Source organism: Zingiber officinale, chromosome 8A (genome assembly GCF_018446385.1).
Source record: "Zingiber officinale cultivar Zhangliang chromosome 8A, Zo_v1.1, whole genome shotgun sequence".
NCBI classification, from domain to species: domain Eukaryota; kingdom Viridiplantae; phylum Streptophyta; class Magnoliopsida; order Zingiberales; family Zingiberaceae; genus Zingiber; species Zingiber officinale.
Window position 1 is genome coordinate 4251982 of NC_056000.1, and position 15756 is coordinate 4267737.

Sequence of the window (15756 nt, forward strand, 5' to 3'; positions counted from 1 at the left end):
TAGCAAAGGATATAGCCATGTGGAATAAGGTTGCTAATTATTAGTGATTACAGCTTGATGCATGGATGAAAGATATTGGGGTTGTCAAATTTTGATGACTTTGAATTTTCCTTTTTCATTATTTATTGAGAAAATTAATATTTTTAATCTCTAGCACTTTGAAAAAACAGGGCCTCAACAAAGTTTGTTTTCTCTCAAAAAGGGTATCTATATATCCACAAGGAAGCTAAGATAGATGTGAACATGGCTCTGGACTTGATTAAACTTATACGTAGCATGATTGAGCCCTCGAATAAAATGGTCCATGACCAGGAAAGCATTGCTACCTCCAAAATCCAGCATCTACATCAGCCGTTTATTTATCGTCTGCAGCTTCCAACCCAGCGTCCCCACTTGAGTCTTCCATCAGAATCGATTTCCAAAATTTATTTACTAAGGGTCCCACCGAACGCGTTCCCTGTCCGCTGTCCGCATCAAGCACTGTTGTCGTATCTAGCCGAACCGTTCGCTGCTCGACCGGCCTCGTACGAGTTTAATAAGGGAGGAAGGAATGAGAATGACGCCGGCCGACCGGATGATGATTTGGATTATTAATCTTCTTCAAAGGAATTAGTTAATCGCTTGCTTTGATTCACTCTCCTCCCCTTCGCCATGGTGGTGCGCCTCCGTCGCCAAATTCGCACCGAGTTACCTGCCATTTCCGCGTCTTCTTTGCCCAATTGATCTCCTCTCTTCGCCTTCGCAGCTCCGGCGCCTCGCCATGGAGCTGCTCCCGCTGCTTCTGCTAGTCATCCTCGCCGGATCTGGCGACCCTTCGTCGCCGGTCCGTGCGGCGGTGTCCGATCTGGCGGGGGACCGCTCGGCGCTGCTGGACTTCATGGCTCCGCTCCGCCACGAGCCGCGCCTCCAGTGGAGGGCCAACGCGTCGGCCTGCGACTGGGCGGGGGTCACCTGCGACTCCGGCCGCACTGCTGTGCTCGGCCTCCATCTTCCCGGCGTGGGACTCGTGGGCTCCATCGCCGACGGCACTCTCGGCCGTCTCTCCATGCTGCGCGTTCTTTCACTCAGGGCCAACCGGCTCTCGGGTCCCATCCCCGTCGACCTCGCGAGTCTTACCCAGCTCCGTGGCCTTTTCCTCCAAGGGAATATCTTCTCCGGCAGCATCCCGCCGGGCTTGTCCAGGCTGACGCTTCTCTTCCGGCTCGACCTCTCCAGCAACAATCTCACCGGTACGGTCCCGTTCGCAGTCAATAACCTCACCAGGCTCACGGGGCTCTTCCTCGAAAATAACCGCCTCTCTGGCAATCTTCCCAGTATCAGCATCGCCTCCCTCGACAACTTCAATGTCTCTCATAACGAGTTCAATGGCTCCATTCCCCCAAGCCTTCAGCGATTCCCGGCGGCTTCCTTCGAGGGCAATCTGGGCCTCTGTGGCGCCCCTTTGCTCCCGTGCATTCCCTTTTTTCCGTCTCCGGCACCTTCCCCCGATGCCAACGAGGCTCCGACTCAGGGTTCGTCAAAGAGGCTCTCCACGGAAGCCATAGTCGCGATCGTCGTGTCTTCCATTACAGGATTGTTGTTGCTAATGTTGTTGCTGCTCGTTCTCTGCGTCGTTCTCCGGAGACGGAGGAAAAGGGCCGGCCGCACGAAGGAAAAATCAGCGAAGCGGTTAGAATCAGCGACTGTGGCCGCGCCGGCGGGGAGATCTGGCGAGACAGGCATAACCTCGTCATCCAAAGATGAGATGAGCGGCAGCGGCGGTACGCTGGTGGAAGCGGCGGAGCGGAACAAGCTGGTGTTTGTGAGGAGCGGCGCCGGGTACAGCTTCGACCTAGAGGACCTACTGCGGGCGTCCGCAGAGGTGCTCGGAAAGGGAAGCACGGGGACGTCCTACAAGGCGGTGCTGGAGGAGGGCGCCACCGTGGTGGTGAAGCGCCTCAAAGACGTGTCCGCTGCCAAGCCGGAATTCGAGTCGCATTTGCACACCCTCGGCCAGGTGGAGCACCCCAACCTCCTCGCCCCGCGCGCCTACTACTACTCCAAGGACGAGAAGCTCCTCGTCCTCGACTACCTCCCGGCCGGCAGCCTCTCCTCCCTCCTCCACGGTCAGTACACCCACATGCGCCAGCTGTTGGTTTTTTTTTCCCATTACACTTCACTTCCCTCTCAATCATTTTTTCCCTGCCAAATTAGCACAGCCATTATTACGTTCAAAGTTTAGAATCAATTTCCCTTCTGCCTTCCCCTTCCAACTGAATCGACGGTAATAATAAGTAAACGAGGCAGTGAATAATATCGAAGAATAGCAAGTGGTAGTGCCGTAATGAACAACTGCTGTCTGGGCTCGTAGAGACAACTGCGACGAGTCAGCACTCCTCCCTCAATCAAGGTAGTGTTAGGACGAACTGTTGCCCGAGATTCCTCGCTCCTTGTCGGTCCGTGCTTAAACCCCAGTCCGTAAGTTGTCATAAAAGCGAGAGCATTCCATAAAATTAGGTTTTGATTTCCCCTTCAACAGTGCTAATTATGATTTAAAGAAGATTAGCAGTCTAAATCATTGATGGGTCTGTCGGTGTCTGAAAACTGTTCTAGTGCCTGCAAAAAGGGTTTTAAAAAGGGGGGTTTCAACTTTCAAAGTGATGGGATCCAGCTGTTTTGTACTGTTATCAGTAGTTACCTGTCCTTCTTAGCAGACAATTTTCAATAGGCTTTACTGCGGTGGAGAACACTCGCATGTCGAGCAAATGGAAAAGGGATGAAAGTTGTCTCATGAAAAAAAATTCAGAAGCGACAAGATTCATTCTCGTAGCATTTGAACTCTAGATCATGAAATGAATTGAGATAATTATGAACAGGGAATCGTGGAGCGGGTCGGACGCCGCTGAGCTGGGAGAGACGGATTCGGGTGGCGCTGGCCGCCGGCCGCGGCCTCTGCCACCTCCACACCTCGGCTCACCTCGTCCACGGCAACGTCAAAGCCTCTAACGTGCTCCTCCGGGCAGACGACGTCGACTCCGCCGTCCTCTCCGACTTCGCCCTCCACCCGATCTTCAACTCCGGCCCGCGCCACCGGCTGGCCGGCTATCGGGCGCCGGAGGTGCAGGAGACGCGGCGGCACACCTTTAAGTCCGACGTGTACAGCTTCGGCGTGCTCCTTTTGGAGCTCCTGACAGGGAAGGCGCCGAACCAGGCGTCGCTGGGCGAGGAGGGGATCGACCTGCCGCGGTGGGTGCAGTCGGTGGTGAGGGAGGAGTGGACGGCGGAGGTGTTCGACGTGGAGCTCATGCGCTACCCGGACACAGAGGAGGAGATGGTGCAACTCCTCCAAATCGCGATGGCCTGCGTCGCCAGCGTGCCGGATGCGCGGCCAGATTTACCTGAGGCTGTCCGCTTGATCGAGCAGATCGTCAGCCGCACGGAGGGCGAGGAAGGCCTGACGACTTCCCCGGTTGAGGCAGCCAAGGGCGGCGGTGATGCTGGTGGAGGGATTGCGCCACCTGCCGCCGGCGCTACGCTCTGAAATTGTGCAATTTGTGATGAAGAAAGATGCGATTGTTAGATTTCCATTGTTTCATTTTGTCTGCCGCCTTCAACGATTGATCACATCAAAAACATGTTCTTTGTCCTAATCAATGCAATTCCATGGTTTGTGGAAAGGCAATCGTTGTTAATCTAGTAGCAATAAATTTAATTTTTTAATGATTCATATAATCAAATGAATCATCCAGATTAATAAATCTTAAGGAAATAAAAAATGGGTGGTTATAAAGAATATTGTTCAGTCTTTCTTAATTCTTGTTCAATTTCTTACAAAACCACAAGAAAATACTAGATCTCCTGTGATGGGATCCTGTCCCACTTTCGTGTTCCTGTATCTCATTCACTGATCATGTCAGATCTGATGCATGATTTAATATGTCCAATAATAAATAAGATAGGGGGCATAAAAAATATGGAACAGAGGGTCTACTTATATATATAATCAGATCCTCTATTCTTAAAATAGTCTATCTTCATGTTCTATTCATCGCCCCTATCCATCGCTGGTAGCTGGAGGTCATCGTCCCGATCAGCACTATAACCCTGAAAAGGTAAATCCAGGAGGTCATCATTGGCACGATCGTCACTGGAATCCGGCCGAATCTGAGCAGACTTTCCTCGACAGTCAATCTGAGCCCCTATTTAGATCTGGCCGGATTTCGATGCCGATGACAACTCTCCTAAGTTCATTTTCTCTAAGAGTTACAGTATTGGTCAGGACCACAGTCGAAAGCCGCCGACAATGACAATGAATTGAAACGACGAGTAGAATACAGAGATAGGAAAAAACAATGGTAATTTACCAAAAGGCGTAGGTAGAGATCTAAATTTACCAAAAGGCGTACGCTACTTTGGTATTTACCAAAGAACTCACTTTTTAAGTGCATTTCCTATTTTACCCTCCTGATAATTTGACTTTTTCTATCATTTTTTTTCTTCACTATATGTCTCTCTCTTCTCTTTTTTTATCAGCAGAACATATGAATAATATTAGTCAATTTTTTTATAATATTTTAATACATTTGAAGAAGCAAAAATAAACAACGAATAGCATATTTGAACTCCTTGTAATTTCAGAAATCCACTGGAACTAAAATGAATGCAATCGAATCTCTCTAGGTCAAAACCCACTGATGGACCTAGAGAGCTCCGATTGCACCCATTTCAGTTTCTATGGATTTCTAAAATTGCAAGGAGTTCAAATATGATGTCCATTATTTATTTCGACTTCTTATAGATGTTAACATGCAAAATCAAAGAATCGGCAAAAATGCTCACGTTGGGCCTGATATGGTATCATATCAAGCCCAACGTGGGCCTGATATCATTCCATATCAGGTCAAACGTGGGCATGATATCATTCCATATCAGACCTACGTTGGGCCTGATATGAGTCCATATTAGGCCCAACGTGGGATTTTTTTTGTTGATTCTTTGATTTTGCATGTTAACAACTATGAAAATCCGAAATAAATAATGGATACCATATTTGAACTCCTTAAGACATCAGAAATCCATAGAAACTGAAATGGATTCAATCGGAGCTCTCTAGGTCCATCAGTAGGTTTTGGTCAAAACCAACTGATGAACCTAGAGAGCTCTGATTAAACTCATTTCAGTTCCTATCGATTTCTGATGTTGCAAGAAGTTCAAATTTGGTGTCTCTTATTTATTTCAGCTTTTCATATCTGTTAACATGCAAAATCAAAAAATGGACAAAAAACTACACATTGGGCCTGATATGGACTCATATTGGGCCCAACGTGGGCCTGATATGGAATCATATCAGGCCCAATGTGGACCTGATATGATTTCATATCAGGCCCAACTTCCATGTTGCAAAAATCCAATAGTCTTTTCTAATAGTCGTGGTTTATATGTGACCCGTTAATACTCAATGTACCTTTTACAGATTGAGTTTAGAGATTATACATGCTTTGTGTATATGAAAAACAATAAAAAGATTGATTATGAAAAAAGGATGTCATTGTGGTAATATCTCTGACTGTGACAGCTGCAAAACGTATATGATCCGGCGGCAAGAACGGGGGACCCCCTTTCTGGGGAGTCAACGCCACGTGGAGGTCAATGTGCCCGACGTCCGACTGGAGAAGGGGAGACCGGTCGGCCGAACGGGGTCCCAGCTGAACCAAAGACGACCCGACGGAACTAGGGATTCCGACGCTCGGGTTGAACAGAGTCATATGGCCGAGCGGATAGCCCATTCGGCCGAAGGCATAAAGTAGCATACTGCGAACAGTCTCCACAGAGCACATTACCGGGAATCTCCTAAGTGGACCAGTACATATGACCGGCCGGACGTGAGGTGAGTGCCGACCGGCCGGAAGCTCGGCATGGAGTAAGAAGAGAAAAGGACAAGGAACATCTTCTGATAGCGGGCATGCTCTATGACCAGGTCGTACTCCAAACCTTACGACAGAGGGATCTGCTGTCCCATCAGAGACGTGCTCAGACTGTAGCAGTATGGTGTCAGGTAAGCTTGTCTGACAAGCACATACCGAGGTATGGGCTGAGGACACGTATTCACCTCGGTATGTGTGCGTGAGCTCCTTCACCGCTTTATATAAGGAGCCTTATACTTCGCCGGAGGTATGCATTCTACTATATTCATAGTCACTTCTTTGTTGTCCACTTACCTGACTTGAGCGTCGGAGGGTCGTCGCCGGGAACCCCTTCCCCGCCTGACTTCCTTGCAGGTTCGCCGGAGGCCCGTACGTCCAGTCGGGGATCTACGTCAGCAACGTGGAGAGCGCCACGTGTCCAGCGTCCATTGATTCAGCGTTCGAACAGGATCAGTATAGCTAACTTTGGTTATGACTAGATGATTAATTGTTCAGGTGTAATTTAATTATTCGAGATTTTAGCTGTGCTTAATCCAACAAAATAAGAGGATTGTAAATTAGTTTAAATTTGCATGTTAGTCAGATCCTTACATCATTCAAGCAACCGTCTTTCACAAATTTTCAAAGCTCTGCTTTATTTTCCCTCTCTTTTTTTGTTACCAAAATTGAAGGTATTTAGAATGGCCAACAAAGTGCATTTTTAAAGTTTAGGATGTAACCAATTTAGTTAATTGATCCTGTCCGAACCAGGGGTCAACGAACGCTGGGGATGTGGCGCTCCCTGCTGGATCCTCGAGTGCTCCGGCGAACCTGCAACAAAACCGAGCCGGGGGGGTGTCCCGGCGACGGCCCTCCGACGCTCAAGTCAAGCGAGGAATAACAAAGAGGTGGCTTAGAAACAGAAGACTTGTGTACCTCCGGTGAAGAAATGGAGACCTTATATAGACCTCTCGAAGGAGCCTGGGCGCGCCAATCAAAGCAATCACCTGCTTTCGACCATGCCCAGGTATGAGTCTGTCAGAAGGGCATATGGGTCTGTCAGAAGGGCATCCATAAGGCCATACCGCTACTGTATCAACCTCTCCATGATGTGACGGCAAGATCCTTTATCGTGAAATCTTGTGTACGGCATAATCATCAGACTTGCCTTGCTGACATCCCATATCCCGAGCCGAACGAATAGGCCGCTCGGCTAACCTTTGTGTCCTCGCCCTTATCCTGGCCGAACGGACCACGCGCTCGGCCCTTCGGTTCCAGCCGGACAGACACCCGCTCGGCCATCCAATCCTCCCGCCTTGGCGTCGGAAACCCAAGCCTATGGCTGGGTTATCTCTGGCTCCGCTCGGACCTGCTCAACTGCCTGACGCGGCCATTACCCACTTAGTCAGCCCTCCATCCGTCCTCAGGCTGGGACCCTTCAGGAAGTGGGTCCCCCATTCTTACCGCCGGATCATTAATCTTTAACAAGAACTTACTAATTCATTCAGAATGAAACATGTGATTCTTACATAACAATATTTTCCTGTGTGGCAGGAAACATACTAGAAACTGAAATCTACAACAATAAAAAGATTAAATTTTTGCAACATGGAAGTTGGGCCTGATATGGAATCATATCAGGTCAACGTTGGGCCTGATATGATTCCATATCAGGCCCACGTTGGGCCTGTCCCAACGTATAGTTTTTTGTCGATTCTTTGATTTTGCATATTAATAACTATGAAAAGCCAAAATAAATCAGAGACACCAAATTTGAACTCCTTGAAACATCAGAAATCCATAGGAACTGAAATGAGTTCAATCGGAGCTCTCTAGGTCTATCAGTGGGTTTTGGTCAAAACTCATTGATCGACCTAGATAGCTCCGATTGAACTCATTTCAGTTCCTATAGATTTCTGATGTCTCAAGGAGTTCAAATATGGTGTCCATTATTTATTTCAGATTTTCATAGCTGTTAACATGTAAAATCAAAGAATCGGCGAAAAAACCCCAGATTGGGCCTGATATGGACTCATATCAGGCCCAACGTGAGCATTTTTGTCGTTCTTTGATTTTGCATGTTAACATCTATAAGAAGCCGAAATAAATAATGGATACCATATTTGAACTCCTTGAGACATCAGAAATCCATAGAAACTAAAATGAGTGCAATCGAAGCTCTTTAGGTCCATCAATGGGTTTTGACCGAAACTCATTGATCGACCTAGAGATCTCCGATTGCATTCATTTTAGTTCCAGTGGATTTCTGAAATTGCAAGGAGTTCAAATATACTATAAGTTGTTTATTTTTGCTCATTCAAATGTATTAAAATGTTATGAAAAAATTGACTAATGTTATCTGATCCTGTCCGAGCGCTGAATCGACGGACGCTGGGGACGTGGCATGCTCCGATGTCTCCGACTGATGGTGTAGCTCTCCGACGAACCTACAAAGAAGCCGAGCCGGGAGGGGTTTCCCGGCGACGACTGTCCGACGCTCAAGTCAGGCAACGAGAGAAGCAGCGTAATGTGGCTACAGTAAAGAGTTGCGCATACCTTCATCGACGTCTGGGGGTCCTTATATAGGACCCCGGGGAAACGCGGGCACGCTTTCCGATGCGTGCACGCTTCCCCCAAACATACCTTAACAAGCTTGTGTCAAAAAAGTAGCTCTGGCGCCATTCCGTAATCGTCCGAGCATATCCCGGATGTGACGGTGGAAGCTTCCACCGTATGATCCTGTGTACGACTCGGCCGCCAACTCTACTGCTTGTCGGCGTCAGGTGTCTCGAGGATGATGTTATCCCCTGTCTCCTTTGTCCTCTTGCGTTCCCTGTCTGTTCCAGGGCCGAGCAAGTCGGCCGCTCGGCAGGCATATCAATCCTACATCGGTCATATGCTCGGATGAGACTGCTTCTGCCTGTGTTGCCTTGTGCACCGGCCGAACGGACAACCCGCTCGGCCCTTGAAACCTTTTTACCTTGAGCATCAGAAACCCGACCCCTAGTCGGGTTGTCTTTCATTCGGCTCAGGGGGATTCGCCCGGCCGGTCGGCCTGCTTCGCCCGGTCGGTCGGCCTGCTTCGCCCGGTCGACCGGGTCTCAGGGTTGAATCTCTTGACTTTTGACCTCCACGTATCATTGACCTTCTGCCAACGAGGGTCCTCCGCCCTTACCACCGGATCACATGTCTCCCCCTCAAGTCTAGTCGAAGGAGGCGCTAAGTCCGACTGACTGGACCGCCGGTCGGCCTGAGTAATACCACCCTGTCATTCGAGAATATTCCCCCTAACGGCCGCTCGGCCTATTACTGCTACTGGCTTTTCAAACGTGTCGACGGTCAACGCTGACACCCTTCGGATCTCCCCGGAATTCGTGCAAATCCTCTCCATTAAGACCGAGCACGTGCGCTGCGCGCCGTAATGGCGCTCATTAAATGCACCCTGTGGCATGGTGCCACGTGGCGCCTCTGCTGGCATCATCGTATGGGTCGGCGACGTGTACGAGGGGACACCGGCGGTTTGAAATGAACGGCCCGATGGGAGCCTTGGTTCTTGTGACCTGCATCCGACGGTCGGGGCCGCTCGGGCCCGACCTTATAAAGGCTTCACCCTCTTCCTCCGCCACACCCTTGCCTTCGCGTGTCCCGTATCCTCCCTCGATGCTTCGGCGTTCCGGCGACTCCGATTTTCCCTTCTCCGGCAATTCTCCGCCTTCCTCCTTCGATCCTCAACTCCTTTGTAAGGTTCTTTCTCCTTTCTCCCATTCATTCCTGTGTTTTCTTCGCGCTCTCGACCTCGTTTTGTCCTTCGGTTGCTGTTTTGCTCTTTTTTTTTTCACTTGCGCATTTGCTTTCCTTTTCGATTTCTGCCTCCTCCATTGCTCCGGCGATGGCAAGCTCCTCTCAGCCTGCGGACCCGGCTCTCGGCCCATGGTATACCACCATGGAGTCGCGGTTCGATCGGCGCGATGCCGAGAGCCTGTTCAATGCTTTTGATATCCCATCCGACTTTGAGCTAATTTTACCTTCACCTTCCACTCGGCCGCACAGGCCGCCGTGCGACGCCTTTTGTCTTTTTCGCGACCAATTCGTAGCCGGTCTGCGGTTTCCCCTTCACACCTTCATTGTTGAAGTTTGTAACTTTTTTGGCATTCCGCTCACCCAACTGGTTCCCAACACCTTTCGCCTCCTGTGCGGGGTTGTGGTCTTATTTAAGATACACAACATTCCCCTCCGTCCGGAGATCTTCTATTATTTTTATTACCCCAAACAGTCCGAGCCGAGCACTTATCTGTTTCAAGCCCAGCTCGGCTTAGTCTTTTTTGATAAGTTGCCTTCTTCCAACAAACACTGGAAGGAGAATTTTTTTCTACCTTCGTGTTCCCGGGCAGCTCTCCTTCCATACAAAATGGCAGGTCGGACCGCCCATCTCTCCCGAGCTGAAGAAATATAAGACCCGACCGGACTATCTTCAAGCAGCGAATTTGCTAGCCGGTCTGAAGCTCGACATCAACAAGCTCCTACCTGAAAGAGTGATGTACATATTTAGTTTGAGTTCGAGCCGAACCCCCTTCCCGAACAGCTTCGGTAAGAACTTCACTTGTACATTTGCCTTGAGTTCTAACTGATTTCCTTCTCTTTTCTTTGCAGCGAATATCGTAATGGAGTCGGTGCTGTTCGGCATTTTGAAGAAGAAAGCGGTCGCGCTCGAAGCGGCAGCGGCCAAGGAAATGGAGCAATTGGGCATAGCTCCGGTCGACTCTCATGAGGATGAGAGTGAGGCACAGGCAGGCGAGTCGGCCGCTCAGGCTTCGCCTATGGGTGTTGCCGGTGGTGTAACTTCTAACAAAGAACCGGTCGTTCGGGAGGAAAACTCCGATCCGGAGGATGAGCTCCTGCTCAACAGGAAAAGACGGAGAGTCGAGAAGCCCATCCGTTCGGCAACCTTCGCCGTGCAAGCGTCCGAGCGGACGGGCACCGCCTCCCCACGCGGCCAAGCACCATCGGTCGAGGCTCTATCTTCCGACCGGACTCCTTCTCAACTGGAGGCGCCTACGACTCCCATCGAAGCGGTTCCGGTTGCCTCCCTTCCTCCAGCACTACGTCGAGTCCTCCGCTCGGGCATTTTGTCCACCATGTCCAGCTCAGCCTCTGATCCTCTGGCGTCTGCTCAGACGACTCTGGGCCGACACCACACTGTTAGGGCCACTTTGCATCTCCCCACTGAAGCGTTCATGGCCGAGTCCGATCGGCCGACGGCCCCCGAGCATATGATCACTATGAAGGGGCCCCTAGCTGAGATGTGGGCAGACGCTCGGGCCCGTGTGGCCATGATACCGCTCGACAAGCTGGCTGACAGCCACATGCAGCAGTCCACCGAGGTAAGGTTTACTTCTTCTTTATGTAGTTTTCCCGATCGGCCTCTTTAACCTTTTTTATTGTACATCAGCGATGGGTGGAAGAGATTGCTGTCTCCAACCGCTTGGCGATGATGGAGGACGAGCTGAAGAGACTGAAGAGTCAGGGCCACCCGTCATCTTCCCAAGACCCTTCTTATGCCGAACTGAAGAAGGAGCTTGACAAAACCAAGGCTCTATTAGAGGCCGAGAGGAAGAAGACGACCGATCAGGCCTACATGTTGGACCAGCTAGACAAGAAGGTCAAATCCTATGACCGCAAGATTGAGCTGGCCACCACTCGGAAGAACACCGCCATCGTCGATCTAGATAAGAAGAACGTGGAAGCCCGTGCTCTGGAGCAGCGCGTGAATGAGCTAGCCGGGCGGTTAGAAGGCGAGCAGAAAGGCCGCTCGGAGGAGGTTGTTGGTGCAATATCCCTCAGGTCAAGGTTGACCTGGGTAACCAAGCTGAGTCTTGGTTTAGGTTTAGATGTTTGACAATAAGATATTGATTGAAGAAGAGTCAAGTAGGTCAAGGTTGACTGGATACTTGACTGAGAAGTCCTAACTGGGATGTTAGGCAAAATGAAAGTCCTGGTGAGTGAAGCCAGGCAGAAGAAAAGTCCTGGTGAGTGAAGCCAGGCAGAAGGAAGTCCTAGTGAGTGAAGCTAGGCAGATGGAAATCCTGGTGAGTGAAGCCGTGAAGTGAGTGAAGCCGGTGAAAGTCTAGTGAGTGAAGCTGGGTGAAAGCCCTAGTGAGTGAAGCCAAGGAAAATCCAGATGGATTAAGGATGATCGGACATCGGTGCTGGGAAGTCCAAGTAGGTCAAAGGATTGTTGGATACTTGGCATGAAAGAAAAGTCCAAGTAGGTCAAAGGATTGGCCGGATACTTGCAGAGAAAAGTCCAAGTGGGTCAAGGGATTGACCGGACACTTGGTAAGGGAGTCCTAGCGGTCAAGGGAGTGACTAGATGCTAGGCATGACATACCAACAGGTCAAGGTTGACCGAATGTTGGTTAGGGATGTTTGGGACTTGGTTTTGGACAAAACCAAGTCTTTGGATCGATCCGTGGATCGATCCGAGCGTTCCCAGATCACCGAGCCGCTCTGTCAATCAGAAGCTCGGATCGATCCGTGGATCGATCCGGATGTCAATCGATCGGTGGATCGATTGGGGGTTTGCGACAGCCAAGTGCCGGATCGATCCGTGGATCGATCCAGCGCTTATCGCGATAGGCGCTGGATCGATCCGTGGATCGATCAAAGCCTCCCGATCGATTGGGAACATTGAATCGATCGGGATCGTTGCGTCGGGTTTAAAGCCGCAAGCGTGGTCTTGGCATCTCTTTACGAGCTCTTCTCAGATTCATTCAGCTCCTCCACGGCTCTCTACAAGCACGTGATCGCCAATTCTTGAAGGTTCTTGGAGGCTTTCCAAGTCAAGAGGCGGATCTATTGCAAGAGGAAGAAGTTAGGGTTAGGGTTTTACGGCACATCTTGTAAGCTTTTGCTTAACTTGTATTTCCCTTTCTTCTTCTTGTATTGAGAGTGTTGTAGGGCTTCTCCGCCTTTGGTAGTTACCATAAAGGAGTGTTATTCATAGTGGAGGGTGTGTGCGTTGGTGTGGATCCTTGGATTAGTCACCTCTTGTGAGGTGGATACCAAGTAAAATCCTAGTGTTAGCGTGTTTGTGTTTGTTTCTGTATTTTCCGCTGCACATCCAAGAAGAAACAAGCAACGAAGAGCACCGAGCGAACGCGACGAGCTATTCACCCCCCCCCCCCTCTAGCTACTTTTGGTCCTAACAGAGGTGACTAAGCTCAAGGGCGATTTGAAGGATCTGCAGGAAGCTCTTGACGCTTCCCGTGCTGCCTTCAAAGAGTACCAGGACGCGAAGCCGGGCCGCGTCGCCGCCTTGAGGCAAAACTACATCCACTCGGCGGAGTTTGTAGAGAAGGTGTGCGACCGGCTGGTCATCGCCTTCGAGTTGGCCATCACAGCCACGGCAGGGTCAGCTCCCCGAGTCAGTGGTCATCCCTGCGACGGAGCATGCTGCGCTTCTCACTACCATCCCAAAGCATATCTTTGACTTCCTTGAATGATGTATTTTCAGTAATGCTTTCGATCGGCGAGTCTTTAATTTTTAATCTGGTGTCTATAACCTTCAAATGCTTATTTTAAATGAATGCCCACTCTTGTTGCATCAGCCTTTACTTTCGAGTGTTCCTTTTGACTATGCCGACCGGTCGCTAGACATTTTTTCCGCAGAGGTTTTCTTAATTTCGCCGACCGGTTAAACGACCTCCCACTATGCCTGAGACTTCTATGAATTTGTAGCTGGGGTGTTTTTATTTACTGCACCGATCGATTAGACGACCTTCCACTAGGGATTTCTATAAGCTTTTCGCTTAGTGTTTCCCTTTACTGCGCCGATCAGTCAAATGACTCTCCCTTTTTCATATATTCTTTGCTAATGTCTTGCTGAAGTGCTTCGACGCGACGCTGACTCATCTGGGGGGTTTATAGTCGCCAGTCCGACTCTAGGGTTTAACGTCGGATCTCGACGGTCTTCCGACCGGTGGATTTATAGTCGTCGGTTCGACTCTAGGGTTTAACGTCAGAGCTCGACTGTCTTCCGACCGGGGGGTTTATAGTCATCGGTTCGACTCTAGGGTTTAACGTCGGAGCTCGACGGTATTCCGACCAGGGGGTTTACAGTCGCCGGTTCGACTCTAAGATTTAACGTCGGAGCTCGACGGTATTCCGACCGAGGGGTTTACAGTCGCTGGTTCGACTCTAAGATTTAACGTCGCTGCTCGACGGTCTTCAAGCCGGGGGGTTTATAGTCGTCGGTCCGACTCTAGAGTTTAACGTCGCCGCTCGATGGTCTTCAAGCCGGGGGGTTTATAGTCGTCGGTCCGACTCTAGAGATTAACGTCGTCGCTCGATAGTCTTCAAGCCGGGGGGTTTATAGTCGCCGGTCCGACTCTAGAGTTTAACGTCGCCGCTCGACGGTCTTCAAGCCGGGGGGTTTATAGTCGCCGGTCCGACTCTAGAGTTTAACGTCGCCGCTCGACGGTCTTCAAGCCGGGGGGTTTATAGTCGTCGGTCCGACTCTAGAGTTTAACGTCGCTTCAAGCCGGGGGGTTTATAGTCGCCGATCCGACTCTAGAGTTTAACATCACCGCTCGACGGTCTTCAAGCCGGGGGGTTTATAGTCGTCGGTCCGACTCTAGAGTTTAACGTCGCCGCTCGACGGTCTTCAACAATGTGCTTATAGCTCGAATAATATACGCCCGGCCGAACGGCACGGGGTCTTCGCCATCGAGCCTTTGGCTCGGATAATATACGTCCGGCCGAACGACACGGGGTCTTCTCCATCGAGCATTTGGCTCAAATAATATACGCCCGGCCGAACGGCACGGGGTCCTCTCTATCGAGCATTTGGCTCGGATAATATACTCCCGGCCGAACGACACAGGGTCTTTACCATCAGGCATTTGGCTTGGATAATATACTCCCGGTCGAACGACACGTGGTCTTCTCCATCGAGCATTTGGCTCGGATAATATACGTTCGGCCGAACGGCACGGGGTCTTCTTCATCGAGCATTTGGCTCAGATAATATACGTCCGGTCGAACGGCACGGGGTCTTTATCGTGCCTTTATTCAGCTATCCAATGGGTGCACAATGCTCATGCCTTTGCTTTGTTCTTGTAACTTTCATTCCTGCAGCCAAAAGATACATCCGAACAGAATATTCATGAAAATATGTTACATTGGCGCACCTTTCATCCGGCCCGATAGGGCTGGAGGTGGTTTGCGCTCCATGGTCTATCCAGCCGCCGTCCATCCTCATCCTCCAAGTAGTAGGCTCCAGATCGGAGCTTCTCGACGACCTTGAAGGGTCCCGCCCAGGGAGCCTCCAGCTTGTCTACGTCTCTGACCGGCTTCACTTTCTTCCAGACCAAGTCGACCAACTGGAATGCTCGAGGAATCACGCGGCGGTTATAGTTCTGCTTCATTCTTTGCCTGTAGGCCATCAGTCGAACGGACGCATTGGCTCGCTCCTCGTCGATCAAGTCCAATTCTAGCTGCCTCCGCTCGGAATTATCTTCGTCGTAGTTCTTGATCTGGACGGACTCCACGTCGACTTCGACTGGGACGACCGCCTCGCCCCCATACACTAGGTGGAACGGTGTCACTCCCGTTCCCTCCTTAGGGGTCGTGCGGATTGCCCATAAGACTCTTGACAACTCGTCCACCCAGCTTCTTCCCATGTGGTCGAGCCGAGCCTGAAGAATTCGGAGTATCTTCCGGTTGGCTACTTCGGCTTGACCATTGCTTTGGTGATACGCCACAGACTTGAAGTGCTGCTCAATGTCATATCTCTTGCACCATTTCTCGAGCTGATTTCCGACTAACTGTCGCCCGTTGTCCGACACGAGCCGACGCGGAATGCCGAACCGACAGA

The 15756-nt window shown here is 50.4% G+C and overlaps 1 protein-coding gene across 1 annotated transcript; it reads left to right on the forward strand.

Annotated features, from left to right (window-relative positions):
- Nucleotides 1-567: 567 nt before the first annotated feature.
- Nucleotides 568-3656, forward strand: LOC122012015 (probable inactive receptor kinase At2g26730). Its single transcript, XM_042568463.1, has 2 exons — nucleotides 568-2105; nucleotides 2856-3656. The coding sequence occupies exons 1-2, from the start codon at nucleotides 761-763 to the stop codon at nucleotides 3518-3520; spliced, it is 2010 nt and encodes a 669-aa protein (XP_042424397.1). The 5' UTR covers nucleotides 568-760; the 3' UTR covers nucleotides 3521-3656.
- The last annotated feature ends 12100 nt before the right edge of the window (nucleotides 3657-15756 follow it).

Coding starts and splice junctions, on each gene's coding strand:
- LOC122012015 (XM_042568463.1), top strand. CDS start 761: ATGGAGCTGCTCCCGCTGCTTCTGCTAGTCATCCTCGCCGGATCTGGC. Junction 2,106..2,855: donor CCTCTCCTCCCTCCTCCACG/GTCAGTACACCC, acceptor AATTATGAACAG/GGAATCGTGGAGCGGGTCGG.